We start from the raw sequence: 19,385 nt of genomic DNA, 5'->3' as shown, positions 1-19,385 counted from the left end.
AGGGGAGGACTTTGTAGAGTAGGGTAGATGGTTGGACTCGATGATCCCAAGGGTCTCTTCCAACCTAGACGATTCTATGATTGTATTAAGTATCTTCTTCCTGGTGCTTTCTCACTTCCAGAGAGGTCTTTGTAAAAGATGTGTCGGAGAAAAGTGCACAAAGTTTGAAGCGTGTGTACGTGTAGGAAGCTTTTTTTTTTTGGTCCAGTTATTACCTTACGCTTTGATGATGACCAAGCGCTAAAAGGAAGGTTGCTCCATCGCTCTGATTTTCCCCGTTAGGGTTATATTCAGCACTGGCTGCCAGCTTGTGACTTCACATCATGGGACATTTCTGCATACCTAGACCAGATGGAGAATTTCCTGTTTAAACTGAAATTTGGGCTAGCCCTGCCTTTCTGCACGTCATCAATAAAATATGTATATTTTTTTTTTTTTTTGCCTATTTATTGTATTAAGTATCTTCTTCCTGGTGCTTTCTCACTTCCAGAGAGGTGAAAGAGGGAGGACTTTGTAGAGTAGGGTAGATGGTTGGACTCGATGATCCCAAGGGTCTCTTCCAACCTAGACGATTCTATGATTGTATTAAGTATCTTCTTCCTGGTGCTTTCTCACTTCCAGAGAGGTGAAAGATGTGTCGGAGAAAAGTGCACCACTGTGGGAGACAGAATATGTGCTTGTCAATTAACCTGTCCCCTTTGTAGGGTCCCCTTTGTACCTTTGATGATGACCAAGCGCTAAAAGGAAGGTTGCTCCATCGCTCTGATTTTCCCCGTTAGGGTTATATTCAGCACTGGCTGCCAGCTTGTGACTTCACATCATGGGACATTTCTGCATACCTAGACCAGACGGAGAATTTCCTGTTTAAACTGAAATTTTGGCTAGCCCTGCTTCATGGGACATTTCTGCATACCTAGACCAGATGGAGAATTTCCTGTTTAAACTGAAATTTGGGCTAGCCCTGCCTTTCTGCACGTCATCTTCCAACCTAGACGATTCTATGATTGTATTAAGTATCTTCTTCCTGGTGCTTTCTCACTTCCAGAGAGGTGAAAGATGTGTCGGAGAAAAGTGCACCACTGTGGGAGACAGAATATGTGCTTGTCAATTAACCTGTCCCCTTTGTAGGGTCCCCTTTGTACCCCTTAACCTTTGTAGGGTTAACTGCTCTAAATTGCACTTTATGTAATAATTCATTATCATACAAAAGGAAACGGGCAGTCTATATGGAACACAATTTAGAACAAAAACCCTAGAGTTCTCATGAAAGTTCTCTATAAAACACTTTTGTAGTGAAATAATTATTTTTTTCATCTCTAGGAATTAATATCAAGTGTTGCAAATACAGATTCTCTCAGATATTAACAGTAGTTCTGGGAAGTCTGGTAGGAGGAGAAAATGGTATAGGTTTGACTCCATTCACCGAAAGAGTGGTCGGGCATTGGAACAGGCTGCCCAGGGAGGTGGTGGAGTCCCCATCCCTGGCTGTGTTTAAGGGCCGTTTAGATGCAGTGCTAAGGGACATGGTGTAGGGGAGGACTTTGTAGAGTAGGGTAGATGGTTGGACTCGATGATCCCAAGGGTCTCTTCCAACCTAGACGATTCTATGATTGTATTAAGTATCTTCTTCCTGGTGCTTTCTCACTTCCAGAGAGGTGAAAGATGTGTCGGAGAAAAGTGCACCACTGTGGGAGACAGAATATGTGCTTGTCAATTAACCTGTCCCCTTTGTAGGGTCCCCTTTGTACCCCTTAACCTTTGTAGGGTTAACTGCTCTAAATTGCACTTTATGTAATAATTCATTATCATACAAAAGGAAACGGGCAGTCTATATGGAACACAATTTAGAACAAAAACCCTAGAGTTCTCATGAAAGTTCTCTATAAAACACTTTTGTAGTGAAATAATTATTTTTTTCATCTCTAGGAATTAATATCAAGTGTTGCAAATACAGATTCTCTCAGATATTAACAGTAGTTCTGGGAAGTCTGGTAGGAGGAGAAAATGGTGTAGGTTTGACTCCAAGACAAAAAGTAAATTTCTGAGTTAATTTGGAATTGGGTATTTTATGAAGGAGCAGAGCCTTTACTGAATTGGTTTCAACTGCATTAAGCCTTCAGATATAAATTGTCTCTTAGCCAACCTCAATAGTGGCTCATAGTTTGTCCATCAGTAATGAAGTCTTTTTGCTTACAAAATGTTTTCAGAAATGTTTACTAAGGTGATTAAATTAAAATTTGGTCCTATTTATGACAGCATATGAAGTATATTTTTTATTGCCTTGTTACTCAAGGGATATAATTTATGTCTTACAATTGTTTTAAAGTCTTGACAGTGAAGTTGTAGTCCGTGAATATTCTGTGCTTTTATAATGCAAACTATTTACTAGCAATAATTAATTTGTTTCTTTCCTTTCTCTAGCATCTTTGAGGATGAAAGCATGAAACTACGGCAGCTGAAACTAGAGAATCAGGTAAATGATAGTGCTGAAGCTGGTAAAAATAAGTATAGGAAAACAAACATTAGCCATCTTATTGTAGGAAAGGAGGAGGTAAAAGTTTTCCTTTTTTTCTCTCTTCTCCTCCCTGTCCCCCCATTTTTCCTCGTGATGGCCTGGCTTCTGTTTGTCATCTACTTTGTGACTTGTTGCCCAGAGCTACAGAAGATATATTGCAGCAGTGAATCCAGCCCACATTCTTCAACTTCTGTTTTGATATGTGATGTCAAGGGAGACTTGAGAAATGGAGTTGAAGTGCTAAAAATGCCTGGTCTAAAGAATACAAACAAGAACTCAATGCTAACTTTTTTTCTTTAAAGATTTTCATGGTTTTGTTAGTTTAAGTCAACCTTGCTATGGCTTGTAGGCTTAATTTCTTTGATACATTTATTGTTCATATATCCTACTCATTTCATTGAGTCACCACAATGCAGGAATGTGTAAAAAGAGAGGAAAACTGCAGGAAATGATCCATTTTAAGAATCAAAGGAAAAGAAAAAAATTCACTGAGCTATAGAAAGATCGGCTTAACAATACTGTTGAAAAGAGTTTCCAGCTTCTTTTAACTTTTTTTGTTTCCTACAAAGAAAATATTTACAGCAAAGCATTTGTCAAATATTAAGTTGTAGGTCTCATTTTTTAAAGGGCTGTTTGCTGGATGCTAGCATTACAGTATTCTTCAAAGCAATAAAGTGTCCATCCTTAATATTCTTCCTCTCTGAAATTTAAATGCTTTTAAATAGATTAGAAGATATGAGATTATTGTGATTCTCTAGCTGGCCATTTCACAAAATCACTGCCTTGCATTAAATTCATCTGTGTTCAAATTAAAGTATGTTTTTTAGAAAAGCGTGCTCTCTGCTGGGGTTCTTTAAATCCAGACATCTTTAGGGAACTGTTGCAGTGGATAATAACCTTCTTCTCCAGAACTTGTTCATTATTTCTAGTCTGAGTTTTCTCAGCTTTGACTTCAGATGGTGGATTTATTACTAATGTAATACCTGAAATGCTTCAGAGTCAAAGAGTAAAATTTATCTTTGGTCATATTTGTGGAAGCTAGGATAATCCTTTTACCTGTAGACTATTCAGTAACATTTATTTCAATAAAAAAAAAAAAAAAAAGAAAGTGTTAGTTCAAGTAATTGGTAAAAAAGCAAATGCCACTCAGTAAGAAGTTCCAAAATGGTCTGACTGTTTGGTGATGAACGTCAGTGTCTGTTTCAGGAGTGTTGTCTTGGGTGTCATAAACCAGTTAGTAATCACTGACTGCTAGTACTAGGCACTGGGGGCAATGTGTGACTAGTTTCAGACCTTGCCATGGGGATCCACTGCAGTTCCACCAAAACAAAGCTGCTGTCAGTTGAGTTGTGAAGAGGGGAGTTTAAAGAATTCGTACCCTTTTGCGATTTTGTTTCAGGCTTTCTTGGATTTGGTTGAGGTTGTTATCACCTGCAAAACCAACAGCTGGAAAATTTCACTAAAATATATTTTTAACACCACCATCCTTCCTTGCGAATGAGATTTGTTGAGAAATGCTAAGTCTCTAATTTGGGATTGTATATTTAGGTTTGACTATTAACATAGCTTTTAACTCTTACATGAATAGTACCATGCCTTCTGAAGAAGTAGAGGCCAATATGAGATCACTGTCAGACATGATGGACTCATTGCTGGTTGCAATGGGTTAATTTATCCAAAGCATTTATAGTCATTGGGATAAAAAATACAAAATGTTTTAATCCAGCAGGATCATGTTTAGAATTTTTGGCCATACAGAGAATCTGAAATAAGCACTTGCCACAGCAAGTCATCCATCTTTATGATGGGTTTGGAAATGCTGTAATTGCAGTAAAATATTATTTATAATAGTGATCTGGGGGCCGGCTCAGCCTGCCAGGATGCTTTTCCTTGAGGAGTGAGTGTGTGGCTGCTCAGGCAGTGCTTACTTCCCCAGCAGTATAAGGTGTTTCTGTGTCTTTTGAGGCAGCTGCAGCTCAAAGTGCAATCAATGCTGCCATCTCCCTGGGGGTGGAGAGCTTGAAGCTGAGGGAGTATTTCTGAACTTTGACACAAAGTTTGGTTGATTGATATCATCACTACCATTGTCACTGCTGCCCCAGCATGAGCTAGAGTGGAGCTAGAAGAGTGGAGAGGATGCTTCAGAGCTAGGAGCCATCCCACGTGGCCTACTAAGGTAGGATCACGCCAAGTGAAATAAGTAGTTTGGTATTGCACCTTCAAGGGTGGAGTGGTTGGAACCTTCCTGTATACCATCTTCCTGTTCATCACAGTTGTAGAAAGAGTGCTAAACTTATTAGTCTTATTAGTCTGTTAGAGTATATTCATTGGATATGCTTGTTGGAAACTCATTAGAACAAGAGTTAGTGGTCTGTGATCCTTTAATCATCCTGTGTTCCAGTGTTGTGTTTTGCTGTGGTGCAAAGAAAATGTTTCTGAAAGTACTTAAAATATGAAGTTCGCAAAATCCTGAACAAATCATGATAATCTGTATCTGTTATTTATTTAATGGGTTGTGTCTTTTCGTGTCCTGTTCATAAACTATCTACATTTTTTATTGTAATATTAAATGAATTTTTACTGTAACATGGAGCTTGGTGAAAAGGCTAGTTAGTAGACAAAATGAAGCAAAATACAGTTTCCTTTTTTCTGCTTCATCTTAGTGGCATATGTCTGAGAATACTTAGTACTGAAGGTAAGGCTGCTCTGCCACCTTATGTAGGGAAAATGAACTGCTATTAACTGCCTTGTGAGTGGGTTTGTAGACTTTTTCCATCTCAATAAGCAAAGCAGTAGAGAGAAGCCTTTTTTTTAAAAAAACAAATAATTACTATCAAGTTTTGTCACTTTGATTATCCTGACATTCTTGAAAGAAGAAGGTTGGTCACTTCTACCAGCAGTAAAGTATATGTTTCAGTGTAAAGCAACGTGATCCTGTTGGACTGGTGAGTCCTAGAAGCTCTTTGATGAAACAGCTATGGAAGTTATGGTATCCTATATTGATCCCAAATTCAGCTTCCCATTCTAGCAGTAGCTGCATATTTTATTACTGTCTTTAGGATGTGTCTTTTGTTTTTTTCCTGTCTGTTTTTCAGGTAGAGAAGCCTTGACAACAATTCTTTTTTCAAATGCTTATTCTGAGTATATTGTTTTGATCCTTGTTTTCCCTCTCTACTTTTATTTAAACTATTAGAAATTTATAAATGTAATGAAAATTTTTACTTTTCCTCAGCATTAACAACACAAACTAATGTAAGTTCTTATGGAAGGTCTAATGTTCTTACTAATATAAGTTCTTATGGAAGGTCTGACTATGTTTCTAGCAAAAAAATTTTATCTCCAGTTAGCTTTTTCTAAGAATTTGACTTCTACTGCTTATTTTTCTTTTCTTGTTCTATACCAATGTGGTAATCTCTTTGGAATTCTGTGTAATTTTTGCCTTGCAGGACAATCCTTGCAAATAATTCTGCAGTAGCAAGCACTACCTGTCTTCAAAGTGTAATTATGAGTTTTATTTAAAATTTGACTCATCTTTTATTTCAAAAGGTTGTTTTGGTTTGTTGCTGTTCTTTGATTTGATTTTTTGGTGTTGCTTTGTTTTTGGTTTTGTTTTGTTTAGATGAGTGCTTAAAAAGCAGAAAGAATAAAGGACCAAAGGCTGAGTTGTGGTGGAATTCCTCATGGAGAGGTTGCCTGAGAAACTAACCTCACTTGAGATAAAAAGTCTAATAGGAGAGGAGAGAACCAACAAGAGAGAGAAAAAGCCTAACAGGAGAGGAAAGGGTTCCAAAGATGTCTATGTCTCAAGTGGTTTGAATTGTTTAGAATAGTCTAGGTTGGAAGGGACCTTAAAGATCATCTAGTCCAACCATCAACCTAACTCTGACAAAAAAAATAAATAAGAAATAAAAATCACTAAACCATATTCTTGAGGACCATGTCAACCCGCCTTTTGAACACCTCCAGGGATGGTGCCTCAACCACTTCCCTGGGCAGCCCATTCCAATGCTGGATAACCCTTTCCGTGAAGAAATGTTTCCTAATATCCAATTTGATAGACTTTTATTTAAGTCTAGGAGTTTCTATTCTCATTTAGTAGGAAATCATAAACATTTAACACATACGTATCTCAGGAAAGTAATGGTTTATTTTTTAACATTTGGATTTACCGTTCTTTCCTTTCAATTCAATCCTGAATTACATGCAAACATTTTTTAAGGCTCAGTCTTATTTTGATGGCTGTGGTTTTATATTTTCCCCCTCTGAGTCTTATCTCTCAATATTGGTTTCTGGGAACTATTTGCTTTGAGTTCTCCCTTATTAGATGATAGCTTTTGAGACAAAAGCCTTTTCCTTTGCAAGTCCTGACTGCTTTTGCTGCATTGTGACAGCACTTAAAACTGCACTGGCAGAGTGAGCCCTGATTAAGGATTTTTAGAAATGTTATGCTAATACAGTAAAAGACTTAATTGCTGCATAGTGCATAGGGTAAGGGCTATTGTCCCCCTGTACTGGGCACTGGTGAGGCCTCACCTTGAGTACTGTGTCCAGTTTTGGGCTCCCTACCATAAAAAAGACATTGAGGTGCTGGAGCGGGTCCAGAGAAGGGCGACAAAGATGGTGAGGGGTCTGGAGAATAAGTCTTATGAGGAGAGGCTGAGGGAGCTGGGGGTGTTCAGCCTGGAGAAGAGGAGGCTGAGGGGAGACCTTATTGCTCTCTACAACTACCTGAAAGGAGGGTGTAGAGAGGTGGGGGTTGGTCTCTTTTCTCAAGTCACAGGCGACAGGACGAGAGGAAATGGCCTCAAGTTGCGCCAGGGGAGGTTCAGGCTGGATATTAGGAAAAATTTTTTCACGGAAAGGGTTATCAGGCATTGGAATGGGCTGCCCAGGGAAGTGGTTGAGGCACCATCCCTGGAGGTGTTCAAAAGACGGGTTGATGTAGTGCTGGGAGGTCTGGTTTAGTGATGATGCTCCTTGTTTGTTGTGTGGGTGTCTATTTTTGTCAGTTAGGCTGACGGTTGGACAAGATGATCTTTAAGGTCCCTTCCAACCTAGAAGATTCTGTGATTCTGTGATCATCTTTGGCATTTTCAGGTAGTCTTGGAGATAGTTCACTTAATACAAAGTTAGGCTAACTGTGCAAAACAGGGAGAAACAGGGAGTTGTTGCCCTAAACAATGGAATATTTAGACCAGTCATAACGGCAGTGGAAAGCGTGGAGAGTCCTTGTGAGCTGTTCTGTCTATCAGCTTAAGTAAGCAGGATGCATGGAGTAATAAAACTGCGTGGATATCCTGTATTGGGTTATAAATGACTGGTGAATTTGGCTCTTTATATTAAGGATTGCTGCAGTTTAGACTGAATGAAAGGAGTTAAAATTTCCTGCTTATGGTCTCAGCCCAGAAAATAAGCAGGTATCTGCAGCACCCATCACTGATGAAGACTCAAAGACACAGTGATGTCTGTATCTCGAGTTTTTGTAAGAGACTACAAGAGTATCTCGGGTTCGTGGAGAGTCCTTGTGAGCTGTTCTGTCTATCAGCTTAAGTAAGCAGGATGCATGGAGTAATAAAACTGCGTGGATATCCTGTATTGGGTTATAAATGACTGGTGAATTTGGCTCTTTATATTAAGGATTGCTGCAGTTTAGACTGAATGAAAGGAGTTAAAATTTCCTGCTTATGGTCTCAGCCCAGAAAATAAGCAGGTATCTGCAGCACCCATCACTGATGAAGACTCAAAGGCCATGTCCCACTCCAAAGACACAGTGATGTCTGTATCTTGAGTTTTTGTAAGAGACTACAAGAGTATCTCAGGTTTATTTGAGATCCTGATGAGTGCCATGTCATTGCCAATGGCTGAGGCACGGTTTCTACCTCTCTGGATGTGGTTACTCATCCTTATTTCATGTTTTTCCTTTATTTCACAGAGAGCTCTTCTAGAGAAGAAGCAGAGGAAGAAACGTCTTGATCCGTTGATGGTACAGCCAAATCCTGAGGCAAAGCTGCGTAGGTCAAAGACCAAAGGGTGTGAGGAGCAAACTCCTTTAGTAGAAACTCCTGTTCCTTTCCACAGTGATGTTATGTTACATGGTAAGCAATCAACCTGATTGCAACGATGTTCCCCAAAATGCCAGTGCATGCATTTTATGTCACAGATGGGCACCTATATTGCTGTGACAGTGGTCAAGTGATACACAAGCTTGATTACACACCTTTCTTTGTACAAAAGTAGAATGCCATAAAGGCATGTGAAGATTCTCAGCTGTCACAAAATTCAAGGTAAAGTTTTTGTTTGGTTTTGGATTTTAGTATTGCTCATACATACTGTACTACAATTCTCAGCTGTCACAAAATTCAAGGTAAAGTTTTTCTTTGTTTTTGGATTTTAGTATTGCTCATGCATACTGTACTACAATTCTACTTTTGTACATAGAAAGGTGTGTAATCAAGCTTGTTTATCACTTTGAGTAATCTCTCCCTAATGTTAGGCTAAGAAGAACTGTAGAAATAGCTTAGGAAGTTCTATAAAGGTAGGAAGATACATATCCAAAGTAAGAGAGTCTTCTGAAGCTGTAGGATAAAGAAAAGGAAAAAATCCAGTAGTGACTCCCTGTACTTTTCTTCATGGTATCATGGTACGCTCCATTTCAAGATTGCATATGACTGAATGATAAAATAAGACAAGAGGAAAACAAAAGTCTTATGAATACTGAATTAGGTTCTTGCTGATTTTTACCTCATCTGTTGTTTTCTGTGGGCCTCGGGGAGCTAACTGAAACATGACAAACAAGCTGTGAATACTTTTGTACATAGAAAGGTGTGTAATCAAGCTTGTTTATCACTTTGAGTAATCTCTCCCTAATGTTAGGCTAAGAAGAACTGTAGAAATAGCTTAGGAAGTTCTATAAAGGTAGGAAGATACATATCCAAAGTAAGAGAGTCTTCTGAAGCTGTAGGATAAAGAAAAGGAAAAAATCCAGTAGTGACTCCCTGTACTTTTCTTCATGGTATCATGGTACGCTCCATTTCAAGATTGCATATGACTGAATGATAAAATAAGACAAGAGGAAAACAAAAGTCTTATGAATACTGAATTAGGTTCTTGCTGATTTTTACCTCATCTGTTGTTTTCTGTGGGCCTCGGGGAGCTAACTGAAACATGACAAACAAGCTGTGGTGGCCCAGAAAGTCACAAGCACAAAGTGGTATCAGAGCCAAAGGCAATATCTCAGTTGTTTCAAAACATTACAGTAAAATAGTGACCATTCTATTAGGAGTGAAAAGAAATAGAGTAGTGAGAGCCTTAAGAGTTCCATGTCACAGGAAGGGAAAAAGAGCAGCAATGAAACCCCTACATTCCAGTGGAAGGGTCAATACCACCTTTATATTAATAGTGAATTAATGTGTAGAGTAGAATTTTAAAACCCAAACAAACCAGTGTTACCTGGTTTTAAGATCATATTTGGAACTGTGTTATCCTCTCTCTTTTGAATATTTTTCTTGCTTGCCAGGAGCCTCTCAGGATCATAGGATGGGGAGGAGAGTGGTGATGTGTTTAAAATCAGGTGGGAGAAAACTTCTGTTAAAAGATACTTTTAAGTCAAAAAGAGAGTGAGAAGAAAGATTGATATAGCTTCTACAGTAGGGAACTTCAGTGGTACTGAAACTGCAAGAAAGAAAAAAGAAATCCAGTGGAAAGCGTGGAGAGTCCTTGTGAGCTGTTCTGTCTATCAGCTTAAGTAAGCAGGATGCATGGAGTAATAAAACTGCGTGGATATCCTGTATTGGGTTATAAATGACTGGTGAATTTGGCTCTTTATATTAAGGATTGCTGCAGTTTAGACTGAATGAAAGGAGTTAAAATTTCCTGCTTATGGTCTCAGCCCAGAAAATAAGCAGGTATCTGCAGCACCCATCACTGATGAAGACTCAAAGACACAGTGATGTCTGTATCTCGAGTTTTTGTAAGAGACTACAAGAGTATCTCGGGTTTATTTGAGATCCTGATGAGTGCCATGTCATTGCCAATGGCTGAGGCACGGTTTCTACCTCTCTGGATGTGGTTACTCATCCTTATTTCATGTTTTTCCTTTATTTCACAGAGAGCTCTTCTAGAGAAGAAGCAGAGGAAGAAACGTCTTGATCCGTTGATGGTACAGCCAAATCCTGAGGCAAAGCTGCGTAGGTCAAAGACCAAAGGGTGTGAGGAGCAAACTCCTTTAGTAGAAACTCCTGTTCCTTTCCACAGTGATGTTATGTTACATGGTAAGCAATCAACCTGATTGCAACGATGTTCCCCAAAATGCCAGTGCATGCATTTTATGTCACAGATGGGCACCTATATTGCTGTGACAGTGGTCAAGTGATACACAAGCTTGATTACACACCTTTCTTTGTACAAAAGTAGAATGCCATAAAGGCATGTGAAGATTCTCAGCTGTCACAAAATTCAAGGTAAAGTTTTTCTTTGTTTTTGGATTTTAGTATTGCTCATGCATACTGTACTACAATTCTACTTTTGTACATAGAAAGGTGTGTAATCAAGCTTGTTTATCACTTTGAGTAATCTCTCCCTAATGTTAGGCTAAGAAGAACTGTAGAAATAGCTTAGGAAGTTCTATAAAGGTAGGAAGATACATATCCAAAGTAAGAGAGTCTTCTGAAGCTGTAGGATAAAGAAAAGGAAAAAATCCAGTAGTGACTCCCTGTACTTTTCTTCATGGTATCATGGTACGCTCCATTTCAAGATTGCATATGACTGAATGATAAAATAAGACAAGAGGAAAACAAAAGTCTTATGAATACTGAATAAGGTTCTTGCTGATTTTTACCTCATCTGTTGTTTTCTGTGGGCCTCGGGGAGCTAACTGAAACATGACAAACAAGCTGTGGTGGCCCAGAAAGTCACAAGCACAAAGTGGTATCAGAGCCAAAGGCAATATCTCAGTTGTTTCAAAACATTACAGTAAAATAGTGACCATTCTGTTAGGAGTGAAAAGAAATACAGTAGTGAGAGCCTTAAGAGTTCCATGTCACAGGAAGGGAAAAAGAGCAGCAATGAAACCCCTACATTCCAGTGGAAGGGTCAATACCACCTTTATATTAATAGTGAATTAATGTGTAGAGTAGAATTTTAAAACCCAAACAAACCAGTGTTACCTGGTTTTAAGATCATATTTGGAACTGTGTTATCCTCTCTCTTTTGAATATTTTTCTTGCTTGCCAGGAGCCTCTCAGGATCATAGGATGGGGAGGAGAGTGGTGATGTGTTTAAAATCAGGTGGGAGAAAACTTCTGTTAAAAGATACTTTTAAGTCAAAAAGAGAGTGAGAAAAAAGATTGATATAGCTTCTACCAAAACATTACAGTAAAATAGTGACCATTCTGTTAGGAGTGAAAAGAAATACAGTAGTGAGAGCCTTAAGAGTTCCATGTCACAGGAAGGGAAAAAGAGCAGCAATGAAACCCCTACATTCCAGTGGAAGGGTCAATACCACCTTTATATTAATAGTGAATTAATGTGTAGAGTAGAATTTTAAAGCCCAAACAAACCAGTGTTACCTGGTTTTAAGATCATATTTGGAACTGTGTTATCCTCTCTCTTTTGAATATTTTTCTTGCTTGCCAGGAGCCTCTCAGGATCATAGGATGGGGAGGAGAGTGGTGATGTGTTTAAAATCAGGTGGGAGAAAACTTCTGTTAAAAGATACTTTTAAGTCAAAAAGAGAGTGAGAAAAAAGATTGATATAGCTTCTACAGTAGGGAACTTCAGTGGTACTGAAACTGCAAGAAAGAAAAAAGAAATCTAACTGCTCCCTCACTAGCTTCCATATTTCTGAAGCTTTTACAGTACAAACAAATCCTGTTAAGAAGTGATAACAGCAGTAAACATGTCAGAAATCTGATCCCTAGATAAAAAAGGGAAGTTTGAAGAAGCAAAACAGCAGGAAAGCAGGGCATCCAAAGCTGGAACTGCACTACACAAATGTGTATCAAGTATTATGCTGGACCCTGACATCAAGATGTCTCCACCAATGCAGTGCACATTTGTGTTGCATGTTTAATCATGGAAATTTCATTTCTACAAAAAAAAAAGAGAGAGGGAATCTATTGACTATTTTTTTTTCTCCTCTAGCTGTAGATATTTTTATCAAATTGATTTGTGATGTTCACTGTAGAGTACTCACTGGCACAGGAGCAAACAAGAAAACTGAAGGAAAAGAAAATAGAGTAGTTGCCCATAAATAAATTGAAGGATATCAATGTGAATGACAAATACAACTAATTTTAATTGCTTAAGCCCTTGTAAAAGAGAGTAGATATAGTCGCTATATTTATAAATTGAGAAGCTGTTGGCTGATGTGTTTAAAGTAATAAGCGGTCTGTACCAGAGTCAGGACTGACTCCTACCCAGTCTTCTGACAAAAGTTGAACAAGTATATATCAGAACTTTAAAGGGGTGCTTGAGCAAGGGAAAATGAAAAGAACCACCATCCTGAGATGCATCTTTAGCCATAAAAAAAAGACTTCAGCATTCTGTTTCATTTTGACCTGCAGGCATTGATGGACCAGCTGCTTTCCTGAAAACAGAAATGCAAGATTTGGGAACCAAGCTCCAAACTCTCTCTGCTGGATCTTCCAAAACAGAACACAATGCAGATCAGGAAAATGATAGAGAGGCTCTAACAGACCTAGCAGGCAAGCCAGATCTGCAAGAAATCTTACAGAAACGAGGTAAGAGTTAATAGTGGGCAAAGATCTTTTTCAAGGTTCTTCTACTTCTTATAATTTTTTTTCAGTAGCATTAAAAAACAAAAAGAGGAATCATAAAATAAATGTCTGTTGGACATTACTTTTAAATGTAGAAATGTGGAACTGCAGTTTCTGCTACTGATATTAATTGGAACATACCAGTTGTGTTTTAAAGATGTATCAATATGCCGTCTAATTTCTGGCCTTTCTCAGGAAGTTGGTGGCAAAGTATGGTTGGTGACTGCTATATTTCACGTTTTGCTGAAGTTCAGGATATTTTTATTCCAGATATATTATATCTGGATATGATGCTTGAATATTTTCACAACAGCAAAACCCTCTATAGCCAGTAAATGCTGTAATTTGGCTGTTTAGGAGACTAACAGGAAAGGTGTTCTTCCTGAGTCAGAGGCTGTCACAATCAACAGTTTTACCCATTGAGTAGTTTCCCAGTGGAGTGGCCATCTCTGTCTGCCAAGTATCTTATATTGCTGCCAGCAGCACAGGAAACTTTGCAGCAAAAGAATGGCTAGTGTTTAATATGGTACACAGAATGTTCTTCTTTTGCAGACCCTGTCTCCCATAAAGTTTACAGTACACATTATGTATTCAGGTACTACCATATGTAGAAATACTTCCATTCAGTTGTCAGATGTAACAGCAGCTTGCCTATGGATAACAACATTACACAGGAGTTAGGAAAGGAAGCAGGAGAGAATATCCAGAAACTTCAGGGGAAATCAGTGGGGGTAGAATATAAATAGTGAATTTTGAACTTGGCCGGAGTACTAGGGTTAACACCTTTCCTCTTCTAAATGTGCTTTGGGAAGTTTGCTGACAGGTTCTTAAGACTACATTTTTCTGTTTCATCTGAAAGAAAAAGCTTCTAGCAGTGCCCCTTCTATGCAGTGCTGGGTTGGAGCTTTGTTATAATATTGGCTCACAGAAAATAATTCATCTTAGCAGACTAAGTGTGCTCATTTTCTACAGTGCTTTCTGTGCTTTTCCATTCTACAGCCAAATCAAATAATGGCATCACAGAACAAAATGATGTAGTTCCAAGTAGAAGGAAATGCCTGTGATGTGTACAGAAGCTCTTTATAAATGTCTTTATCCAGAGTTATTTTAGGTATATACCCACAGTCATCTCTACATGGCTGTGCTTAGATTAAATAAATAAATGCTGAACTACACACTCTGTGCTTCCGTTTTAAAAATCAAATCATTAGTAGTATTCATGAGACCTGAGTTATTGCTACTGATGTCACAATAGGAGGGGCTCTTACCAAAAAATTATCACACTCCCCTTCAATGTGTATAAGACTAAAGGGAAATGGCAAAGGATGTAAACAGTACTGAGTCCAACTTACAGGGTAGGTGTCAGTATATTGATCTGGATTTCCTTTGTTTTTTATTCTTCAGACATGGTGGGTATTTGCATGAAAATAGGCAAAGTTAATTGAATGACAGCATATGCTAAGGAATATGTTACATCGTGTAATATGATGTAAAGTATGTATTAATTAAAGCCTGACAGCTGCTTAATCATCTGTACAGTGACAGCTGCAAAATGTCACCAGGGGTTTGAATTACAAGGCTCAAGGAGCAATATGGCACATGAAGAAAATCAGCAGCTGAAACAACAGAAATTAGTTAAAAGAGGGAGAGCAGAATAGCTATGCAAGAGCCATATATGAATTAGTGATGCCATGAACTCATGACACCTTTGTTCAGGGGTTTCCTGCTTGATCCTATATTCTGACAGGAATTTCAGGCAGTTTGAATTTTGATGAGGAGGACACAGAAGAGGAAGAAGCTAGTAAGAGACCAGCATCTCATTCACCTGACTCTGAGAGGCCTAGATCTGCAACCAGTGAGAAATCTTTTGCAGTAAGTGTCTTGAAATCCATTTCTGACAAGAGCTGGGCACATGTTTGATTTTTGTACTAACCCTTTGAGCACTGGGTTAAATACAGTAATTGCAGCTACAGTAGCTATCGTATTAATCCCTGAAGGCAGAGGAAGGTCATGGTTGTCAGGTTATCTGCTTGAAGGGCCATTGAGTTAAACACAAGACCTAGTGATGATCAAAGGAACAATGGTGGGTGGAGGAACCCAAGTAGCCTTATCAATGAGGATGGGGGAAGCACAATGAGTCAGCTACTCCTGTGGCCTTCAAAGGAGACAGATTAGGCCATTGTCTCTGGTGTAAAATCCACCAAGATGACTCAGAGAAACTCTGAAATGCCATGCAAACTTAAGAGGGACTACTGCCTGAAGGTTTATAACATTTAGTGTGGGATGCAAGGGGGAACAGAGTTTTGGGTTGGAACAGAGAATTTTGTGATTGGGCAAAATTTTTAACGGACCATCTCCCAAGGGACACCCCCAATCATGGACAAAATTTTTAACATAGGTTTAGGGGAAGGGACTCAAGGGAAAAGAAAGGGATCCAGGTGGATCAGGGAGTAATAAGCATGGGAAAATAGAGAGTAAAGGGGGTAAAAGGCACTAGATGCATGTGAAGACTTGCACCAGCTGCAGGACACTATGCTTGTCTGGCCAAACCTTGTGCCTGATTACTTCAGCGTGTCCTACCACCTTCTAAAGCTCTGTCTCAAACTATTTCCTGTGTGAATGTGTTCTCCTGTGCATATTTGTGTGTGAGATACATACATACATACATACATACATAAACTGGTGAACTATATGCTGGACTACCCAGCCAGTTGGAAGAGACCAGCATGAGGAAAACCCAGGGTCTGAGTTAGTGACCAGATAAAGTGCTTAGGATTTGGGCATGGATGGTGGACAGCCCTAAAAGTCCATGAGGTGACTGTGTGTATGGTGTGCTGCACTAGTAGGTGAGTAGTACAAGAGGTCTGGGTGGGAGCTACCTGGGAGACCAGGCTGTGGGTGCCAACTGCTGGAGATGTGGGGTGGGAGGTGCTGGAGATGGGAGGGGTGAGAGCCACTAGTGAATTCCAAGTCTGTGTGTGTGTCTCTGTGCTTATTCACTCAGACTTCCTAGTGGCTGTACCTGGGAATGGGGATAAACCAGCAGCCTCATCTCCAAGGTCCAGTAAAGGAGGAATCTCCTAGCTTCTACAATCCATAGGACTCGGCTACCTTTAAGAAAAAAATTATTTTAATGACCTTTACCAGTTTTCCATTAGATTCCCAGTTCCTTTGGTGACCATCACTTGTATCCTGACTGTACACATTGTTCTAAGGTTCTTCCAGAACTCAGCTGAGATGGTTCCACTCTCAGCTTTCTGCTGCTGTTCTGAACTACCATCTCAGTTCTCATTTCAGTCAAAAACCATCCCAGCCTGTCTTCTGCAGCGTCCATCAGTCCAGTTTGTCACCCTGCCTTATTTCCCACAGAGTGTCTGAAGTTGTAAAAGCAGAGAGGCTCTGTGCTTAGACTATTTACAGTGTCTCATTGCATTTTTGCCTTCCTGAAGTGCAATTCACTCATCCCTAGTTAATGGGTACTTCCCCCCCACCCCCTAGGGATAGTTTTTCCTTAAAGTTAAAGTCTTCAGCCTCTTTCCTCAGATAAATACAGGTGGTGTCTTGTTTGACTTCCCTTTCCCAAATAACTTCTTGAGACATGAGATCTTCAGGTTCAACAGGCCTTTCTTTTCTTGGGGAATACCAGAGCCTCCGACCTGATATTAATTTGCTAATATGATGGTTCTTCCCACAGGAAACAGGTGCTTCCTGTAGTCCAACCCCTCAGGCAGATGCACAGCTGGGAGAAGTAGAGAACTTGGAGGATTTTGCGTTACGCCCTGCACCCCGTGGTATTACAGTCAAGTGTCGAATCACTAGAGATAAGAAGGGAATGGACCGGGGCCTCTTCCCTACTTATTACATGCATCTGGAAAGGGATGACAACAGAAAGGTATTGGAAACAGAACACAGTATCTTGGCTATTGTACTCCTACCACAAAACATTTTTGGTATAAGGGAGAGCTGCTGAGCTTCTGGTAAGAAACCAGAAGCTGAGGAGAGCCAGTATGCAAATGGAAGACACCTTATATTTGGCCAAGGCACTAAGGAGGGAATTGGCAGGTTTAAAAGCCATAGTACAATGAAAAATGAAATTTAAGAAGTATAAAAATATCATGGGTAAAGAAGAGTGGGGAGACTGAGCTGCTCCAGAAGGAGGGATGACTAGAAAAGACAGTTGCATTAAATCTGGACTGCCAAGTGATTGGAGGAATAGGATTTCAGGGTGCGCACTTGTGGAAGAGATCAAAATTATGGAGAAGCAATTATAATTATTATAATATAATAACAGCACAGAACAAAAAAGAGAGAAGGCTATGGGAAATTGAGTGATAACAGTTTGGAGAGTAATGCCTAGCAATGCCTCTGCATTCTTGCAAAATTCCAGTCTTGATCAAAGTTTTGTATTTCCAGACATTCCTTCTTGCAGGGAGAAAACGAAAAAAGAGCAAAACATCCAATTACCTCATATCAGTTGACCCAACTGATTTATCCCGGGAAGGGGAAAGCTTCATTGGAAAACTCAGGTGAGAACCACGGATGAAAACTACGGACAGGAGAGATTGGATGTTCATTTTAGTCGGGCTTGAGTTATGAATAGCAATCTGGTGTTGGTTCAGAGAGAATGCACTTGCGTTGTCCGTTCAGGGAGAATGAACTCCCATCATCCTGCTGGATGTCATCTGCATTCACCTGGGTTGCCAACCCTTCGTCAGCGTCACCATTCACCGTGGCAGTTCAGAGAAGGAATTCTGGCTTGGTGCTTTTCCAGGGAAGGTTAAAGGCTCAGCCCACCATAGACACTTTGCAGAAGCTCCTTACTGAGCTGGCAATAGGAAGATTCAGATGGCAGGAGGTGTGTGTTTTCACTGTGCTGTGCAAATACCTTCAGAAGATGACAAAACTTCTGTTGATGCCTCTCTCTTTCTCTGTCTTTCTGTAACCTGACCTTAGGTCAAACCTCATGGGAACTAAATTTACAGTCTATGACCATGGAGTTAGCCCAGTCAAGGCACGAAATGTAGTGGAAAAGGCTGATATGAGACAGGAGCTTGCAGCTATTTGTTATGTAAGTAGTGCCTCTTCCCTTTTGCCCCTTTCTTTTTTTTTGTTGCCTGGTTGCTGAGGAAGCAGGGCTTACAAAGTCCTGCTGCCTGGCAGCCTCCCCCAATTCACTTTGGAACCAACTGAACGATTTCAACCGGACACAGCAAAGGGCAGAGGCCTCAAAGATAAGTTCTTACAAGTTTAATGAAAAAAAAAAAATTTAAAAAAATCGATGCCAGGGAGGGAGAGAGACCCAAACTAACATCCATGATGTTACCTGGCCCATCATTTGACGTGGCCAGTCAGCACATCCTTTGCATGGAGCCAGCCACAGCGTGAACAGCCTCTTGCTCAGCTGGTACCTGGTGGACACTAAGAAGGAACCGGGAGTACCCTGTGAAGTAGAGTTATTTTTTGCAGAACCAAAGGCATTTTGGTGGGTAGGAAGAGCTGATATTATTTCAGTAGCTGCTTGTTGTTGGTAAGGATATGGTTCCAGGGCAAATCATGATTCACTAGCTCTGTCCTGGAGATGTTCTCTTCTCCTGGTCTTGTGGATCACCTTGTTCTAGGCTTCTGAGTGAAGAGGCATTTGTGGCCACTCCAGAATTATGTAAAGGGTTATCATTTCACATTGTTTCATATTCCAGTCCTAAAGTTGAAAATGAGTACAGCAGATAACATCAAGTTAGCTGCTCAGATTTCTGAATTTCTAAGTTTCATAAAGTTTATATATAAATGAAATCATATATCATATGTGCCCCTGGATTTTCTGAACTGAAATAACAAAGGTTGCAGCTCCAAAGACCTTTGTTCTGTGACTGCAAAATGCACTAGAATGTTAGGAGAAGCTGTATCACTTCTATCAATCAATTCAGTACTTCTAAAAGATTCTGGCATTTTAATTGGTCTTTGGGAATTTTAAAGGTTATCACTGACATTGTTAGCAAATGCTTTAAATGGACCCTTGGATTTTGGTTGGCACTATTAAATGGATGGTTTGAGAATGCCAGGATTTTTTCCTGTGCTTTTTATACTCAATCACTTGG

General features: G+C 39.6%; 1 protein-coding gene across 1 annotated transcript in view; it reads left to right on the top strand.

The window, feature by feature from the left end:
* The window catches only part of TULP3 (tubby like protein 3), a 45,528-nt gene that overhangs the window by 9,830 nt on the left and 16,313 nt on the right, over window positions 1-19,385 (top strand). Inside the window, exons 2-8 of the mRNA XM_014940121.1 lie at window positions 2,422-2,473; window positions 8,448-8,610; window positions 13,078-13,254; window positions 15,038-15,162; window positions 16,985-17,182; window positions 17,704-17,816; window positions 18,244-18,358. Of these exons, the coding sequence (XP_014795607.1) occupies window positions 2,422-2,473; window positions 8,448-8,610; window positions 13,078-13,254; window positions 15,038-15,162; window positions 16,985-17,182; window positions 17,704-17,816; window positions 18,244-18,358 (943 nt within the window). The remainder of the gene's footprint in view (window positions 1-2,421; window positions 2,474-8,447; window positions 8,611-13,077; window positions 13,255-15,037; window positions 15,163-16,984; window positions 17,183-17,703; window positions 17,817-18,243; window positions 18,359-19,385) is intronic.

Source organism: Calidris pugnax, unplaced genomic scaffold, assembly GCF_001431845.1.
Source record: "Calidris pugnax isolate Ruff unplaced genomic scaffold, ASM143184v1 scaffold36, whole genome shotgun sequence".
Classification (NCBI taxonomy): Eukaryota; Metazoa; Chordata; class Aves; order Charadriiformes; family Scolopacidae; genus Calidris; species Calidris pugnax.
This window is presented reverse-complemented; position numbering and strand designations above follow the sequence as displayed.